Here is a 19,966-nt window from a genome sequence, read left to right as displayed (position 1 = left end):
TCTAAATCTTTGGTGGGTTTGTCTTTAAATTCGTTAAATTCTTGAGACAACTTTTGAATTTCTCCTCGATTTTCTCATTCCAACTTTTGAATGGCTGCTGGAATTCAAATTCCAAATTTTCCTCCACTTTATTAATCTTGTTTGCAATCCAAATTCTGAATTCATTTTCTGACATCTCGGCCAGTTGTTTATGAATGGGATCTTCATTTACATCTGCCATATCTTTCCTTGGGGGGGATTTGCTCTATTCTGGTTATTCATGTTACCAGAGTTTTTCCTCTGATTCCACCCCATGATTGTTTTACACCCTTTGATTTTTTTCCCTGGAGCTTTGTTGAGGACCCATACAGTGCTATGGCCTGAGAAACTGGGGCCCTGTTTGGTGTGGTGGCGCTAAGTGGTTCTGTCTTGTTTTCAGCTGGTTTCTGTTCGACCCTAGTGAAACAGTTACTCTAGGTTGAAATCTCAGCTGTAGAGAAATACCAGCAATTAAGTCACCCCGCCCACCACAGACAACAATTGGAAAAGGAAAATCAAACCTTCCTACAACCACATACCCAGGGCACCACCTGAACAGTCCTCAGGCAATTGGCTCAGTTCAAAAGGTCCAAATCAATTGTTTCAGTCAGTACCTGTCAGTCAGTACCTGTCTCGGGTGGGAGAGTTTAAGAGGTCTCTGGGAACTGGATCACAGGGGTCTGGTGACTACTCTGATATGGCTTGCTCCAGTGCTGCCTGGAGTCAGGAGGAGCCACCCAGCAAATAGATCAGTCTGGGAAGGTTGATGCCTCCTTCCCCACCTTGCACCTCTGTCACACCCACTCACTGATAGCCCTGCAGTTGGTGACCCAGTTGCCTGTAGTGAACAGATACTCCAGGAGTTTGCACCTGCCTGAATCACAAGGAAATCTATTTCTGTTCAGCCAGGCTGCTGCGCTCTGCCTCTACCTAGCAGGAGGAGGTGAGGCCTGACAACCTCAGGTGCTTGATGAAGGCTGGGGGGTGTTCACTCAGTTCCAGCCCTGCCCCTGATTGATATTACTGACAGAACAGAACAGAACAACTTTGTGGGATTTTGTTTCTGTTCCTGCTAAATTCCCCTGTCAGTTCTATCCTGCTGCCTTCTTTGTCTATAGGCTGACGATCTCCTGAGGGCCAGGTGCATCTCAGGCTCAGTAAAGCAGTCCTCTGGGTTAGCCCCACCCTGGGAACTTCCGGGGTCTGTGAGTGTGTTTCTAGTCCCTGCACTCCACACAGGTGGTACTGCCTTAGGCAAATCCTTTACTCACGGGGCCTGCATTTCCATTCCAGATCTGTTCCTGGTGGTTGCCGGCCTCCTCTGGTTGCCCATGGGACAGGGGGCTTCAGAGTATCTGGGAGTGAGCAGTATTGTTGCTAGAACACTGCTGCTGCTCTGTGCCTCAGGGAACTGCTGCTCTGGTGTGGTTCCCTCTCAGCCGACCATCTTCTCCTCACTCCCATGCCCCCGAGTCAGTCCTGACCAGCTGCAGTTTAGGCACTGTCCACACCCCTCGAGAAATCACCCAAGAATCTGGACTCCTTGGGGACAGGCTTCCAGACCTCAGAGTGAGAGTGGAGAGGAGTGCTGGGAGCTCAGAGTTGCAGGTAGAGAATATATACAGTTTTATACAGTTTTATGCCTGGCAGGAGAATGCCATGGCACCCTAGTAGGGGAGGTAGGTCCAGGTTTTAGAGGTTCTCTCCCGTGGAGTGTAGTGGGAGGACCTTTGAACTCTGCCTGTTTGTTTGCGGGGTGCTCCGAGCCATTCTCATGGGGGAGGGGACTCCCATCTGCTTGGTGATGGATTTTGTACCTTTTGTTTGTATGCTTGTGGTCGTAGCTTGCCTCAGCAGGGTTGATGTGCATTCTTCAACCTTCTCTCTTGGTGCAGCTCAAATCCACCAGGTTACTTGCTAAATTTCTGTCCTTTAACTCTCCTTCTGGACGGGAGCCTCTGTGGAAAGCTGGCTTTAGTCAGCCATCTTGTCTCCGCCCCCCCGGTTAATAGGACTTTTCAATCAGAAAGTAAATAAACTGCCTCAGACCATACTAGGGGTGGGAGGAGCTGCTGGGTGTGGGCCTAGATCACCCTCTAGCCTTGCAAGAGGTGCCAGGCCTGCCTGCAACTTTGGCTTCATCTTGCTCTTGCTCTTCTTTCAAAGCCTCCTCATAATGGGAAGGGAAGGCACTGGGGATGGTATCGTTGATCTTGGCCAAACCTCCAGGACTTTCATCTTGCTGGTTTCTGAGTGAGCTCTGGGACTCCAAAGGAATTCAAAGCATGGAGGATTACTGTTGGGCACCTGCTGGTACACCAGGTACTCTTCCTGCACCAGCTCTTCTGTGATTCGCTTACGGGGCTCCCCAAAGATGAAGCGCCTCTTCCCATTATGGAGTCCCCAAATATTCAAGAATTCTCAGATCTCACCCAAGAGAGGCATCAGAAGCCCATTCTTCAGAAAGACCCAGAGACTGCTCAGACTTCCGTCATCGTTGTCTAGCTTTCTGACAAGGGTGTTGGACTGACCACTGGGTTGACTTCCTTCAGTTCAAAACCAAAGACCAGCTCCACATGCTCAGCTGATCTTTAGAGGATCTCAGGGAATTGCCCCCTGTACTTTTGAGGACAACCTTCAGCTTTCTACCTTTGTAATGGGCTCTTGCATTTTATACTTGTACAGTATGAATTGCATCAACATTCCTACCTCCCTGATTATAGGATCTTTATTTGAGCTCTCAGTAGTCGCTGAGGCCTTGGAGGACTTTTTGCTCTCCTGACATTTGCTTTTGGGCCCATTATTAGACCTTGTGTCCGAAGCATCTGCAGCAGTAGTGGGTGGAGCTTTCTGAAGCTTCTGGGGACTGTCTGCAGTAGGGGAGCTGGTGGTAGTATCCCCCAAGAAGGAGAGGGAGAAGAAACAGACTCTTCTTTCCCTGCTGCAGTGGCCTGAGCACCACCGAGATCCTGGGTCTCACCTCAGGTCTTGTAGCATTTGTCATGGGCATGGAGCTTACTTTTCTGACCGTGAGGCATGATGGCTGTGGCCAGGGACAGGAGGTGAGAGTGTGGGTAGGAGGGTAGTTGATTGACATACCTGGAGGAAGAAGCATGAGATCCTGTGAGCATCTTCAGCGGGCAGAGCTGACCTTAGCATTGAGGAAGCCACCCCTGTGGATTTCCTTGAGAGCACCACTCTAGGAAACACTGGCCTGTGTTTCTTAGTGAGCCTGTCTCCTGGGAACCCAGGGAAGGAAGGTATAGTGTGCATTAGGCTTCAGCTTATCCACCTTGCCTGGCACTGATGGGATGATAGCAGGGCTAGAAACAGGGTCTACTGTGTTCTGGAGTGGAGGGGATCCACTACATTACCTTCAGCTTTATTATGTCAAGTTTTAACAGGGCATGGGACTTCTTTTGATATTGTGAAGATGATACTATAAATTCCTGGAACCTAAGTGTAGTAAGTGTAGGGTCATCTCAACCCACCAGCCCTGCCCAGAGGCATCAGTCCTAAAAGCTCAGAGGGGCCCTTTTTGCCCTGGACTCCTTAGATCCCATGTCCACACTCAGTGTCCTAATCTGGATACCGTGCAGGATTGTGGACTTTTCCTTTTGCAGACTGGTAAGTGTATGTTCATATCAAGGACGTCACCTCCTCTAGTCCTGATGTAAAATGTGTTGGGCATCTACGAAAAAAATAATTGAGTAGTTAAACTCAATAATTGGTAGTTAAACTCCCACGGTACACTTACATTATGATGATTTTCATAAAGTAAAAAGAGAGTGCGGCACCTATGGCTCAAAGGAGGAGGGCACCAGGTCCATATGCCAGAGGTGGTGGGTTCAAACCCAGCCCTGGCCCAAAACTGCAAAAAGTAAAAAGAGAAATACAATTACCATGCTTTGAACTTCTTCTGAAAATAATGAATTAATGAATTTTAAGAATTTTCATGGTACACCTAAGATCCACGGCACACCAGTTAAAAATTACCGACATAGCCTCCTGTCAACTGGATTAAAGTCTTCCTGGGAAATGCTACATCCCTATACCCTCTTGAGCAGTTTCCTTTTTATAAACTTTGCAGCGAATGGGTCCTTGTCCTAGGAGTGATGTGAGAGGGGAAGTCTACAGCACAATGCAGGAGGGTCCAGACTAGGTGGTGGGTGAGAAAAAAAACAAACTTGTTGATCTATTTCTTCTCTTCCCCAGCACGATTTAGGATCTTTATATAAGGAAGTGGCTGAATCACATGACCTTTTAATTTCAAAGTATTATGGGGGTACAAATATTTTTTGTTACATGGATTACTTTTATAATGCTTGGGTCATTGTTGTAAGTGTGCCTGTCACCCAGATAGTGTGTTATTTTATCAAAAAGACAACTGTATTTGAATGTTTATTGCAGTACAATTCACAATTGCAAAGACGTGGAATCAACCCAAATGCCCATCAATTCATGAATGAATTAACAAAATGTGGTGTATATATATCATGGAATACTCCTCAGCCATGGAGAAGGATGACTTAATGCCTTTTGCAAGAATTTGGATGGAACCGGAGCCCATTATTCTAAGGGAAATACTTTCAGAATGGATAAACACCACATGTACTCACTATTAAATTGGAACTTTGGAATTAAGGGAATCAGATAACTTTTTTGAGCCCCTGATCTTTTTTTGTTGTTTTTTCTTTTTTTAAAGACAGTGTCTCATTTAGTCACCAGGGCTAGAGTGCCATGGCCTTAACCTAGCTCAAAGCAACCTTCCCAGGCTCAAGCAATCCTCCTACCTCAGCCTCCTGGGTAGCTGGACCTAGAGGCATGCACCAACCGTGCCTGATGAATTTTTCTATTTTTTTGTAGAGATAGATTCTTACTTTTGCTCAGGTGGGTCTCAAACTCCTGAGTTCAAGTGATGGTACTACCTCAGCCCAGTAGCGTACTAGGTAGCGTGTGAGCCATCAGGCCCAGCTGAGCCTCTGATTTTTTGAAGTTATTTGACATCACAAACGTATCTATATGATTCTGTCATCAGAATGCCAATTCTTTTTGTTATCCAAACCTCCCACTTATTTTGATACTTTTGTTGCTCTGGCTGTGTATTATAACAAAGCCTTTCTTTTGATTGCCTATGATACATTTTGCAGAAATGAGAAGAAAAGTGAATTAAGGGACAAGGTCAGTCTCAGGCTGGGAGAAATGCAACAGTGTGAGGTTGCAACTAAGTCAGACCAGGAGTCTACTCCCAGCCCTATCACTACTAGCTGTGATAACAGGGGGGTGTTACTGAACTTCATGAGCCTCAGGCTGGCTATCTACAAAATGGGCTTGGGAAAGCCTGTCATGTAGAACTGGCAGGACGTGTGCAGTGAATGGAAAGCACTTGCCAGTGACCAGCATGTATTGGATCCCTTCCTTCTGCTGACTGGTGGATGCATTTTCAGGCCAAAGATTTTCCCTCCCTTAGAACTTAGGTAAAGAAGTGCGGAGGGCAGCACCTGTGTCGCAGTGGATTGGGCACTAGCTCCATACACCGAGGGTGGCGGGTTAGAATCAGGCCCTGGACAGTTAAAACACCAGTGGCAACTGCAACAAAAAATAGCCAGCCATTGTGGCGGGCACTGTAGTCCCAGTTACTCAGGAGGTTGAGGTTAGAGAATCACTTAAGCCCAAGAGATTGCGGTTGCTGTGAGCTGTGACACCATGGCACTCTACCAAGGGAGACACAGTGAGATGGTGTCTCAAAAAAAGAAAAAAAAAAAAGAAGGGAGGGAGACCCTCTCCCGAAAGCCCTGCTCTGAGTTTTCTAGAGCTGATATCAAAGGGTAGGTCATGATAATTTGTTGTCTCCTCTATTCAAAGGAATGTGGTTCTTGCAGTCCCCAGTCAGGTTTTCTGATTTCACTGTTGGCAAGGCTTGGGACTTACCTCATTTTTGACCTGAGGACATGTTATAGCGAGGCCTACACTTCCCTCAGACCCCAGAGGAGGATATGAGGATAACTTTATGTGGGTACGCACTAGCCAATGGTCTCAGAAGGAATCAAGGCTGTGGCAGGTTGGTTGAGTTCCTATGATGGGTACCTGCATGTAGAGTCCCAACTCAGGGTCCTCAATTTAACTCCTCAGCAGACCTGAGTCCTTCCTCTGTTGATGTAGGTGAAGGTGAAATTACCAACTTAAGATGAAGACTTTCACTTCCCTGTTACCGCTGAGTAAGAACTGATGGGTGGCTCCAGCTGACATTTCTGCCTGGGGTCTTCAGGGGCTAACAGGAGGGGAGATTCTGTGTGGCTCCTACTGATATGGGGTGTGTGGTTGCACGCTCTTCAGTGTCTTCACCCTTCCTTCCAGCACATGCCGGAAATCTCCCCCCACTTGATTTGAGTCCTATCCCTTCATACTAAAGCTTCTAATTTCCTGATATACTCAAGAAATGCAATTTGCCTCATATTGCCACAACTGCTCATAGTTTCCAGACTAATAGTAGTGGGAAGAATCTCTGTTGCCCCCACTGTTACAATATTGGTGGTCCCTTGTCTTCAGGGTTCTCTCCTTGACTTCTGGAACAACCTGGAACTCTTGTTTTCTAATTTGAGGCAGCCCTCTTGGTTAAGTTTCCTTAGCACCACAAGATTACCTGGGAGAAAGTGAGTATGATTCCTCATGTTGCCATGCTCAGGTCTGAAAACAGAGACAGGGTTGTGTGTGACCCTCTTCATTCTGGAAGGGGTCTCCTTGTTGTCACTCAGTGTCATCATGTTGACTGCTGTTAATGAGCTAGTCTCCTTCCTTCACTAAAAGGTGCTTCCTCCATTGGTGCGAGGACTTCATGTCTCCTAGACCATCTACCCCACCACTCCCGTAATTACAGGTAATCTCAGCCTGCAAGCTCTTCCCATAGTCTTCCAAGGTTGACTGCAGAGGCAGGACTTTCTAAGGAAATCTCTGTTTTCTGTTCACCTGTGTGATAGATAGTTCCCTCATTCTTCATATAGGATTTTTACCTTGATACTTGTCATGGCCTGAGATTCTACTCTCTGCTGAACTGGATGGCCAATTTGTCAGCCAAGTCTCTCATCTCCTTGAGATCCTCCAGGTAGAAGTCAGGGGCATATGAGGCTGTCAAGTCCTCCCTAGGCCTCCTATGGGTAACAGCAGAGGAGGCACAAGGGGCACCCCTGTCATTTTTTTTCATTTTAAATTAATATGTGGGTCACACCTCTAATCCTGGCACCCTGGGAGGCTAAGGTGGGTCCATTGCTTGAGCTCAGGAGGTCAAGAACAGACTGAGCAAGACTCAGACCCATCTGTAAAAATAGCCAAGCATTGTGTTGGGCGCCTGGCGTCCCAGCTACTTGGGAGGCTAACGGAAGAGAATCACTTGAGCCCAAGAAGTTTAAGTTACTGTTAGCTATGATGCCACTGCACTCTACTGAAGGTGACAAATTGAGACTCTGTCTCATAGAAGAAAAAGCAAATTAATATGAGGGTACAATATTAGGTTATATTGTTCTCACTTCTAAGTTAAAGTTGTACAAGAGACCTTCACCCCCTCACCCAGGGGGTGTGCTGAACACTCTCACAATGTGCACATTAGGTAAGGTCATGCCACCCTGTTAGTTGCTAGTTGAGCAGTTCTTAAGTCCATATGCAAGGTCTTTACCTTGACTCTGCACCTTTCCTAGGACTCTCTACTGTCTTGAGACCCTGGCCTTCAGACCAAAGTCCTCACCGTCCAGGGATTGGGATTGGAGGTCAGTGCCAGCTACAAGCAGCCAGAACAGTTTGGGACATAACAGGGATAACAACTGGGACATGCTTTTACAGGACCCCAGTGTTCTGGCAGGGCCCTTCCATCATCCTCATTTGAGTTTATTCCCTTCATTTCTATGAGAGTCTGAGACTTCTTCCTCTACTGACCTACAGATGCTGCTTGAGGACTATGTCCCTCAGAAGCCTTAAGAATAATGTGAGGAGCTGCTCAGACTGATTGCTCTGAGACTGTCTGCATCCAGGAGAAGACCGGAATTGTCTCTCTATGTGATTCCCCCTTGCACTCTGGAGTGTTGGTCTCCCCATCTGTCATCTTGGCTCTGTGTCTTGGATTAAATGCATCCTGGGAAATGCCACATACATGCAAACTCTAGAGCAGTTTCCCCTCTGCAAGCCTTGCAGAGAATGGGTCCTTGTCCTAGGAGTGGTGTGAGATGGGGAGGCTGCAGCAAATGCAGGGATCCCAGGATTGGAGGTGGGCTGCCCGGAAAAAAAAAAAAAAAACCAACAACCACATCGACCTACTTCTCTTCACAGTCAGATGTAACTGACTTCTATTTTGTTCTTCTTTTGTTGCTCTGGCTGTGTATTATAACAAAGCATTTCTTTTGATTGCCTATCATACATTTTGCAGGAATGAGAAGAAAAGTGAATTTAGGGACAAGGTCAATCTCAGGCTGGGAGAAATGGAACAGTGTGAGCTTGCAACTAAGTCAGACCAGGAATCTACTCCCAGCCCTAGCACTACTAGCTGTGATAACATGGCCATGTTATTGAACTTTATGAGCCTTAGGCTGGCTATCTAGAAAACAGGCTTGGGAAAGCCTGTCATGTAGAACTGGCAGGACGTGTGCAATGAATGGAAAGCACTTGCCAGTGCCCAGCATGTATTGGATCCCTTCCTTCTGCTGACTGGTGGATGCATTTTCAGACCAATGATTTCCCTCCCTTAGACCTGATATAAAGAAGGGAGGGAGGGCAGTGCCTGTAGGTCAGTGGATAGGGCGTTGGCCCCATATACCACCAGTGGTGGGTTCGAACCCTGCCCAGGCCAGCTATACCAACAGCGGCGACTGCAACAAAAAATTGCCAGGCGTCGTGGCGTGCACCTGTAGTCCTAGCTACTTAGGAGGCTGAGGCAAGAGAATCACTTAAGCCCAAGAGTTCGAGGTTGCTGTGAGCTATGACGCTACATCACTCTACTGAGGGTGACAGAACGAGACTCTGTCTCAAAAAATAAATTAACTACACCAAGAAAGAGCTACGTGAGTTGTCAGGGAGAGCATAAAAAAAGGAACATGGTTGTTTTGGGGATAGGAGAAACAGTTGGAGGTCATTCCCTGAATGTTCCCCAGGCTGTGGGGCCCTGCCACTTCACAGCCCACACTCCACGTATGAGAATGACTAAAATCCAAAACACTAACAACACCCGATGCTGGTGCAGATGTGGAGCAACAGGAACTACCATTATTTGCAGGGGACATGCACAATGGTACGGGCACATTGGAACACAGTTTGTAAGTTCTTTCACAATTATTCATACTCTTACCATGTGATCCAGCAGTTGTGATCTTTGGCGTTAACCCAGATGAGCTGAAAATTTATTTCCAGACAAAACCTTGTGCACAAATATTTATAACGGCTTTATTCATAATTGTCAAAAGTGAGAAGCCACTGGATGTCCTCAGAAGGTGAGTGGGTAAATAAACTGTGGTCCATCTAGACATTAAACTATTATTCAGTGCCAGAAAGAAATGAGCTATTAAGCCATGAAAAGGCATGGAGGAGCCATTTTGAAAAGGCTACATATTGCATAAGTCCGTCTATATGACATTCTGGAAAAGGCAAAACTATGGAAATAGTCATAAGGTCAGTGGTTGCCATGGGTTGGGGGAGTGAGTGATGAATAGATGGGTCATAGAAGATTTTTGAGGCAGTGAGACAATTCAATGTGATTCCATAGTGGTGGATAGGTGCCACTATACATTTGTCAGAACCCACAGAATGTGCCACACTAAGAATGAATCCTCATGTGATCTCTGGACTTTGAATGATAATGATGTATCTGTTCAAATGAAACAAATGAAATAGTCTGGTGTGGGACACTGATATGAAGGCGGCTGTGTGTGTGGGAGGACAGGGCGTATATGGGAACTCTCTGTACTTTCTGCTTAATTTTCCTGTAAACTTAAAACTGCTCTAAACAATAAAGACCATTAAAAGAAAGTGACAGGGAAGCGTCAGCCTGGCACCTTGCCCCGGCAATTTAAGGGTTAAGAGCACATGGCTGGACTCTTTGTTGTCTTGTGTACTGAGGGGTGGGTAGTCCCCTCAGTTGTCACTCAGTTTCCTTGATTTGGCTCCTGGCAGAGCCTGGGAATCACTTTCTTGAATTGAGGACCTCTCCTCATAAAAGACCTGTACCCCCTGAGACCCAATAGGAGGAAGCGAGGGTGGTTTGGTTTGACAACAACTAACCATGGTCTCCCAAGAGTGACAGCTGTGGCAGACAAGTTGAGGCCGTATAGTGCATTGTCCTACTAAGGGGCCTAACTTAGCATCCTAAATCGGACTCATAGGAAGGCCTGAGAGTCCTTCCTCTGCCAAGCGGACTGTCCCCTCACACCAAGACCCTCACTTCTCTGTTAGTCCTGAGGATATGAAGGTGCCTCTGCCTGACAATTCTGTCTGAATCTCTCAGGGCTGACTATACTGAGGATTCTGTGGGGTCCCCACTGATAAGGGTTTCGTGGTTCCTGCACTCTTCAATGTACTCACTTTAGTCCTGGAACATCTTGGAAATCTTCCCTCTATGGATCTGGCTCAGCTAGCCTCAGACCAAGATTTTCACATCCTTGAAACCTCCGTAGTGGAAAACAGCCACATCCTGTCAAGACTGTTTGGAAACTTTGTGGGCTGACAGCGGGGTCAGACGTCAATGGATCACACTGCACTGGGTAGGTATTTCCCTTCCTCCTTGTTCAGAGACAGGACTCACGAGTCCCTGAGAGGTTTGAAGAATAAGTGAAGAGATGCTCAGGCTGCCAACGTTGCCTGACATGCTGCTCTCCCCAGTCCTCCTACGTGGGGTTTTTACCTTGACTCGTGTCCTTTCATTATAGACTTCCTTGGAAATGCTACATCCCTAATAACTCTTGACCAGTTACCCTATGACAAATCTTGAAAAAAAGGCATCCCTGTCCCAGGAGTCATGTAAAATAGGGAAGCTAAAATACAAAGCAGAGGCCCCAAGACATATGCTGTACTGTCAGAGAAAAAAACACATTGATCTATTCCTTCTTTATTGCTACCCAGATTTAGGCTCTTATATGTATTTATCTTCTAAAACACTTGAGAAAAGGGTTGTCTAGGACGATAGAATGTGAGCACATGTTTTCCTGAGGTCACCTGATTTTGCATATGCAATTGTATTTTCACCAAATATTATCTCTTTCTTTTCTTAATTCATACCTCTTAGTCATTTTGGTATTTTCATTGCTCTTGTTATGTATTCTCATCCAGTAAATTGGGCACAGAGCCCTTCTATTTTATCACGAGATACATTTGGGAGTGGTGAGAAGAAAAGTGAATTAAGGGACACAGTCAGCCTCATGCTGGGATGCACGGAACAGTTGTGGGCTTTATGCTAATTCAGACCAGTGGTCTTGGCTCAGTTCCATTAATTACCAACCAAGTGAAATTGGCAGGTTGCCAAACTCTGTGCACCTCTGCCTTCTCATCTGTGTAGTGGGATTGATAACCTCTGTCTTGAAGGACTGGTGGGATGTACATTATGTACATAAAGTGCCCAAAATAAGACTTAAAAATTCTAGTTCTTATAATTAATTCATCACCTGACATCACAGTCCACTACCCTGGGATTTATAATATTTTCCAATTCAGGAGATGTCAGAGATTTTGCCATATTCCAGAACAAACAACATCCCATCGGACAAAGTGCTACTAATCAAGGATAACTAATATTTTCTCATTACATGATAAATCATTCATGTCAGCGTGAGGTGCACTTCCTTGCTCAACACAACAAAAGCTTCTAAAATGTGTTTCAAGAACCAAAAAAACTTACCACTCTCTCAGCTGTCCTTCCACCTAAACCACATCTGTTTCCATTTATGTAAGCGCCATCCAAACATCTACATCTTGCTGAGAGTTTGCCAAATTACACAAAAGATCACCTAATTGACTATCCTTTTAATAAAGCAGGCTGGGCTCTGGATCTCAGAGGCCAGGGCAAAGCTTGCCAGCACAGTGGCTTCTGGGCATCCCACCTCAAGGGAATATCACGCTTATTTTTCAGAATCTCACTGGAAATGATGGGCATAGATTATCTAGGCTGGGCACTGTGTGCTCACCTGGGCTGGGACAAGAGCACAGGACACCTTCCATCCCTGCCCCAGGTGGAGATTCTCTCCAGTTTCTCTATGATCCCAAAGTAACTGTTAAGAACTGTTTCTCATTCCAGGCTTTGTCTCTCCGCTCTGAGAGGCACCACCATCTCAGGGTCTGACTCCTTCCCACCACTCCTACAGCTTCCTCCAGCCCTGCAAGCAGCCCCACTTAAAATTACCTCCCACTGAGGGACTTGGAGTTTCCCAAGGCCCAACACGGCAACGTACACGCGACTACTCTCATCTGAATCTGCTTCCCTCCCCTTTTATCCCTTTTCACTTATCCTTTTGGCCTTAAGAGTGTTTACCATCATTTTTCTCATACGGAGGTGCTTCTCAACCTTACAATTTTATGGTCAGTTGCTAGGTCTTTTTTTAGTCCTCTCAGTACTAGAATGGAGCCATTCAAGAGCAGATGTTCAACTAATATTGGGAGACTGTGAGCAGGGGTTCTAATTTGTTATGATTCAATTTTAATTCTTCAATAAAGCAGACACATACAGTTGTTTCTTAGTTTTATGAAAGATGAGTGAAAGCATTTAGAAAACCAAACATTGACCACCTTACTCTTTTTCTCTTGTTTATTGATTGCATACATGTTGACAGGTGAATTTTTTTTTAACATTTTCAAGGAAATTATTCCAATCCCAAATTATCTCACGCCAGACAAGTAAAAGATGGAAGTTTTCTCAAGTTGTGTTACAGAATAGCAAAATGTGCGTTTTTAAACCAGATAAACAAGAGATGTGATCAATATCATTCATGAACTAAGATCACAATGTAAAACAAAAGCAATCTTTGAAAAATATTTTCCCAATACAGATACATCTTAAAATTACTCATGGAGGACCGGAATACAAAGGTATTTCACATCCAGCCTTCTACTCCTATTGACTCTCCTCTTCAACCACTAACTGCTGGAACTCAGCTTCACTAAATGTGGGAAGTTCTACTAGGTCTGACTCTAAAACATTCTCTGGCTCTGATATTTCTGCTATCACTGAGGATCTAACTGCATTTTGGATTCTCTCTTCCTCATCTCTTAAAGCTTCTTCATACAAAGAACGGAAAGCTCTGGGGTCTCTGCGATTGACCGTGGCCCAAAACTCTAAGACTCTCATTTTACTGGTTTCTGCAAGGGCTCTGGGTCCCCAGAGAAATTCATAGCGTGCAGGATCACTGTTGGGGATCTGCCGGCACTCTAAGTATTTAAGCTTCACCAGATCTTGGGTGATGAGCTTCTTTGGCTCCCCAAATATGAAGTGTTTCTGACCAGCAAATACCCTCATCTTATTTAGGAATTCCCAAATGTCCTCCTCAGTGGCACGGTTGCCCTTCAAGAAGATCAGGCCCAGGAGATTCATCAGGAGACCAGTTTTGGGATACCCCTTACCACGAGTGACCGTCCCATTGTTAGGGAGGTCCATTTTGCTGACAAGGACATAGGATTCCTTGGCAGAATCAACTTCCTTTAAATCAACACCAAATACTATCTCTATAGTGAAAGTGGCCCTTTTCAGTATCTCAGGGAAGTGACCCTTATACTTCTTTTTCATAAGCTTCAGCATTTCCGCCTTGGTAACAGGCTTTTTCATTTTGTGCATATGCATCAGGAACTGCACCAGCACACTCGTCATGATTCTAAGGGGGTCTTTTTGAGACTTTGCAGCAGAGGCTGTGGCCTCAGAGGATCTTTGCTTTTTCTCAGCTTTGCTGTTGGCTCCTTTGCGTGATCTTGTGCGACCAACACCTGCAGAAAAAGAGGTGGATCGGTCTCCTGAGATCTCTGGAGAGAGCAGTGTGACCTAGCCACAGATTTTCTCTGGGTAACAACCCCCAAATATGAAAAGGGTAAGGAGAGGAACATTTTCATCTTGGTTTCAGTGGCCTGAACACCCCAGGGGCCCTGGGTCTCACCTTGGGCTTGGTAGCCTTTCTTATGGGTACGGAGCTTAGTCTTCTGACTTTGAGGCATGGTGACTGTTCTCAGGGAGAGCAGCCGGGAATGTGGCCTGTACAACAGGTGAGACAGGCACCTGGAGAAAAGAAGATGAGAGGGTATGAACACCTTCAGCAGGAAGATACCCTCTGGGCTTTAAAAAGGTTGCCTCTGTGGGTTTCCATGAGCGCACTGCTCAAGAAACCCAGGCGCCTTGTGTTCTGATCATTTTGTCCTGTGAGAATCCTGTGGAGGTAATTAAAGTGTGCCTCGGGCTGTAGCCTATCAGCCTTGCCTGGTACGTGCAGACTGACAGCAGTGGCAACAGGTCTCGTCCTTGTGGATCCCCTTCTGCTCTCCGTAGGGAGGATCCTTTCACTTCACCTTTAGGACCATCATATCAACTATGAATAAGACCTGGACCCTCTTCCTTGTGCTACACTAAATTTGATATCTGGCTCCTAAGGGCTGCAAGTGGGAGAGGGACTTTCTATTGTCTCTTTTTTGGGGTGAGGGGAGATGAGTGTTCTTCTTCTTGACTCCTGTGAGGCTCTGGGTTTCCTACTTCTGTAGAATTGGGGCACTGGATCAGTACAACCTTTCTGTCACTTTACAGACAGAAAGGGAGCATCTGAATGGTACAGTTATTCTGGGGCTTTCCGGGGCTGAGAGAAGGGTAAGAATTTATGGGACTCTTCTTTTTACAGTTGACATTTCCCCTAGTTCTCACTCAGGTCTCTGATCTTAACTCCTGGTAGGAGTGGATACTTTCCCACTAACCTAAGTGGTCGCCACCCCCCCAACCCCGCCTTCCCTGCCCAGCTGCCCACAGGCAGAACTCTGGAAAGCACCTTTACTGGGGTGTCCCAAGACCCACCAAAGTGGCAGGACTTAGTGGTGCCTCCTTTGCTATGGGTAATGCGTGGGCCCTTCAGCCCACACTTGAGATCCTCACCTTCCCTCCACACCAGGCCTGCGAATTCACCATCCGCCGCTTCCACACAGCATCACAAACGACTAGGGTTTTCACCCTACCAACGGAAGTGAGGTGTAACAACATCCGGTCATGGTTGCCTGACGTGCGTGCGGGGGGAGGGTGGGGGTGGGGGTAACAGAAGAGGGGGCGGGGACACTAGGGGACGTCATCCATGTGGAATCCGTGGCCCATTTTGAAGTCTAGCAGAGCCTGGGACTCCTACCCCAGTAACCCAAGTCCACCAGACTCCAAATAAAACCCACACCTTCCTGAATGTCTAAGTGGGAACATCAGGGCCTACCCCTCTCAGGAACCTCCTAGAACTGAGCACAGGGGTTCCGTTGTTTTGTGTTAACATCCCTACTGAGGGGGATTTTAGCGATCCCCTCGTTTGTCATTTAGGGCCCTTGACTCCAAACAAAACCCACACCTTCCTGAATGTCTAAGTGGGAACATCAGGGCTTACACCTGTCAGGAACCTCCTAGAACTGAGCGCAGGGTTTCTGTTGTTTTGTGTTAACATCCCTAATGAGGGGGATGTTAGAGATCCCCTCATTTGTCATTTAGGGCCCTTGAACTGACTCTTCTCCCTTGAGGCTTTCCAGACAAAATTCTGCCGGATAGCTCTACCAGGACTTCCCAGGGCCAACCACGGGGGCAGGACTTGGTGGGGCCCTCTTTTTTACCGAGGGGGAGTAGTCTCTTGATTCCCATTTAGGTTCCTCACCTTGACTCTGGACCAGTCTTGGGAGTTCACCCTTGGCTGCTCCCCCAACCCCGTCCTTCAGACAGAGGTCTTTGGTTTTCAAGGAGGAAGTGAAAATGAGTCACATCCGGTCCGGGGTCTCCAAGGTCAAACGTCACGAATGGAACAGTTTGGGACCCGGATGTTCTGGGGTTCATGGTTGTTACATCTTTACTCAGGGCTTTCACTATTGTTAGTAAAGTCTGTGATTCCCTTTGCTGGCTTGAGTCTGCTAGCCTCCAAATAAAGCTCTCACTTCCATCAATCTCTGGCAGAGAAACGCAGGCACAAATGTGATCACGTCCTGGGACCTCATAGGCCTGAAAACAGGGTTGGGGCTCTGGGTGGCCCCCTCTTTTGGGAAGCGGCACAATGATTAGCATTAGTTATCATCACCTTGACTCCAGTTAGGGCTGAGATTCCTCACTCTGAAGAAGTGAGTGTCTAATAGACCACTCTATTTGTCCTTTAATAGGATATTAAATTGATGCTGATTTATCCTCTTCAAGAGACAGTGTTAGCCTCTTACCTGACTTCTATTTTAGTTGATTTACTTCCAGACAAGAAGGAACTGTCCAGAATGGTTGTGTAATCCCTGATATTGGGGTTATCTGACTTTGCATATATGATCATATTGTCACTGAATAATCTTTTTCTTCTCTTTATTAATAACTCACACTTATTGTAGTATTAATTGCTTTGGCTATATATTGCAGTCCAATTCTTTGAGCACAGAGTCCTTCCTCTTAGTCCCCTGAGATATACTTGGGGGACTAAGTATAGAAGAAAAGTAACACAATGTTTATTTCAGGCAGAGAGGAACAGAACAGTGTGGACTCTAGAAGAATTTAGACAAGGAGTCTAGTCCCAGCCTTATCTCTTACTAGGCCTGTGAACTTAAGCATGTTACCAAACTCCAAGACAAAGATTATAATAGAACAAAATGCTGCTTAGCAAGGAAAATTATGCAGCATTTAATGTGTTTGTGGGAAGAATCTTTCCCAATTGGATATAACTCAAGAGTTTAGAATTTTTGTCAATGACCAATTATCCTTCTGAAATTTCAAATGTCTGTCCTTCTAAGCTACCACTACTTTTAATAATTTAACCAATCACCCCAAATCTAGACCCTCTGATTTTTTCAAATTACACACAAGATAATCTAATTGAACCCTCTTTTAATGGAGCAGGTTCCAGATTTCCCAACCCAGGCAAAAAGCGCCAGCGCAGTGGCTTCTGGACATCTTAACCCCTTAACAATATCACCTTTAATTCTCAGAAACTTGATGGAGATAATGTGCATTGGACATTTAGTTTGCACACTATGTTTGACTGTGCTGGAACAGGAACACAGAGCATCTTCCACCTCTGTTGCAAGTGGAGATTCTCTGCTTTATTTTTTTTTTCATAATCTCAAATTAAATGTTAGAAATAGTTTCTCATTCCAGGCTTAGTGTCTCAACTCTGAAATGCACCATCTGACGGCCTGGCCCCCTGCTCACAATGTTCACTACCTCTCCTGGCCTCTCATGCAGCTTCCCTTAAAATTATTGTACCTTATGATTGCATTATTGTACATAGCTATGATTTAATAAAAAAAAAATTACCTCCAACTGGGGGACTTGCAGTTTCCTAAGCTTCCCAACTGCCTTGCCTGAGGGTATTTACACTTGATTGCTCTCACCTCAAACCTCCTTTTATTTATCCCTCCTTTTTACTTTAGGTGTTAGTATGTCAACATCTTTTTTATATGATAGCTTCTGCTGCTCCTAGATTGTAAAATTAAATGGGCAAAGGCTGGGGCTTATTTTTTTGTTTGTTTTTGTTTTGTTTTTTAATTTTTGGAAAGCATTCCCAGCACTGACACAAAGCCTTTCAAAGAGTTGGTGCTGAATTGATTATGAGGAAATAAACAAGAGAGTGCATATAGAGTCTAATAAATTAGGATTTAATATCTCCTACATTCTTGAATAATCTAAGCAAATCCAGGTATACAAATTTTGTGTTTTTTTTTTTGCAGTTTTTGGCAGTGGCTGGGTTTGAACCCGCCACCTCCAGTATATGGGGCCAACGCCCCTACTCCTTTGAGCCACAGGCACTGCCCTAACTTTTGTGTTTTTTTAATCTTCAGTTCTTTTCTTTCTTTCTTCACTACGCCAAGCTAGTTCTTCATGCCTAAAATACATTATTACAACAAACTAGGAAACTTTAAAACAATTTTTATTTTAAGATTTTTACAAGGCTTTATTCATAGAAATAAAGTAGCTATTCTCATTAAGCACATTTTTTAAGATGGTACATAATCACTTATAGGTTAAGACTTTGGCACTTAAGATATAAACTTTATAAATGTAATTATTAAAATATGACAAACCCACATTCTCAACTTTACAATGGTCTTAACTCTTAAGAGTATGCAGTCTTGAATCTGAGGATGAGAAGCACACAGTCAACTTCTTGAAGATGTCCAGAAATCCATATTGGACATTTGGGTTAATGGGTTGAAAGTCACTGCATTATACTGTATTTATAAGCAACCAGAAAACCTTATTTGGAATAGTGATTAGAAAGCAGCTTTTCATTGAGATTAAACAAGTAGAAATAGTATGAGATAATAGCTATCCTTTAAGAAATAATAAACAGTTTAATAAACTCTTTTATAGTAACTTATTAAAAAGGAGGCAACACTAGTTTAACATTTGACAGAGATAAAAAGAATAAGAATCTGATCTAATACCTCAACCTTGGATTAGTATATTTTCTAGTTATAAAAGTAAGTCTTCAAAGCACACATATTAAATCCAAGTCAACCAAATACAAAAGTGTTAGACCATCCATTACTTTTTCATGTTTTTGAAAATGAAAAGAGTAAAATAATTATGATTCCTTTCTAAAAATGCCCCTTAAACCATAACAACTTTAGAATACCTTAACTATAACAGAAAATACTGTATTTTCCAACTCCTACCTGCCTACTTACGTTCATCATATATAAGTAACCATGACAACAGAATAAAAAATTCTGTTTAAAGAAGATGGTTGCACTTTCCAACTTTTACTTCCAGTTGAATCCCTGTTCTCAGTGATACCTCATTGACCTCCCCCTTTCGAAACAGTAAAAACTAAAGGTATTAAATTATTATCTAACTCAAAACTAATAAAAACGAAACACAACTTTATCTACAAAACTATGTATTGCATCCGTACACATAGCGGCAAAGATAATATGAAATATACTCAGACACTAATGCCACTATGAACATATAGTTTCTCAAAAAACTTAGGAAACAATTTTTAATTGACTAATTCACCATCAGGCAGATGTTCAAATGCTGAAGTTTAAATTCAGTACTACCTTACTTGTGAAAGATAAGCAGTTACACAACATTCAAGTACATTAAGTAAAAAAGCAAAAACAAAACAAAGCCTCGGTCTAGGAGAGCTAGAGCTTACACACAAAGCAGGTGTGGTGTTATAACTTACTCACCAACAGACATTGGGTGAGGATGAATGAACTTTAGGCCCAAAGGAAGCAACAGGAAAACCTCAGAGCCAGGTTGTGTTCATGGGAACTTTTCTTAACCTCATTGCTCCCAGGCTTCACATGTCTTATCCTCTGCAAAATCTATTAATACAAACTAAGACCAAAAATTTTGAACTGATAATAACAAAGTACATTTTGGCTTACTGCTAAAAGTGTTAAGGAAAAAAAATTCAGCATATATGCTACAGAATCTGAGCACTGAAAAATAAAAATATCTTATGGTGGCTACAGATCAAGAATTCTTATCAATAAAAGAAAGATTTGTCATTTAATATGGAAACTTTCCGATACATTCTAAGGGTATCTTGGAAAGGCTTGTATGAAAGAATAGTAGTAACTGTTAATTTATCATGCTTTGTATAAGAGAGCCTATAGATTGACAGAAAAAAACCCCTCTAGTTTTTAAAGTCAATTTTATACCTTATCTGCCATTATCAATTCCATGAAGATTATTAGATCTTTAAACATGAGGTGGGTAAAAATGATACTTACAGAATTTAACCAATCAAACCAAAAAAAGGAAATTAGCTAAATATTTAAAGCAGTAGCTTCAACA

General features: G+C 44.2%; 1 protein-coding gene across 1 annotated transcript; it reads right to left on the bottom strand.

Moving 5' to 3' along the window:
• Window positions 1–13,139: 13,139 nt before the first annotated feature.
• LOC128576740 (melanoma-associated antigen B3-like) lies at window positions 13,140–16,499 on the bottom strand. The gene is given in 4 exon segments (XM_053578983.1): window positions 13,140–13,214; window positions 13,217–13,956; window positions 14,124–14,242; window positions 16,396–16,499. Coding segments are annotated over 4 exon segments (1,038 nt in total).
• Window positions 16,500–19,966: the final 3,467 nt, after the last annotated feature.

The sequence above is a fragment of the Nycticebus coucang genome, chromosome X (genome assembly GCF_027406575.1).
Source record: "Nycticebus coucang isolate mNycCou1 chromosome X, mNycCou1.pri, whole genome shotgun sequence".
Lineage (NCBI taxonomy): Eukaryota > Metazoa > Chordata > Mammalia > Primates > Lorisidae > Nycticebus > Nycticebus coucang.
The sequence above is the reverse complement of the archived record's forward strand: the minus strand, read 5'-3'. Positions and strand labels throughout refer to the sequence as shown.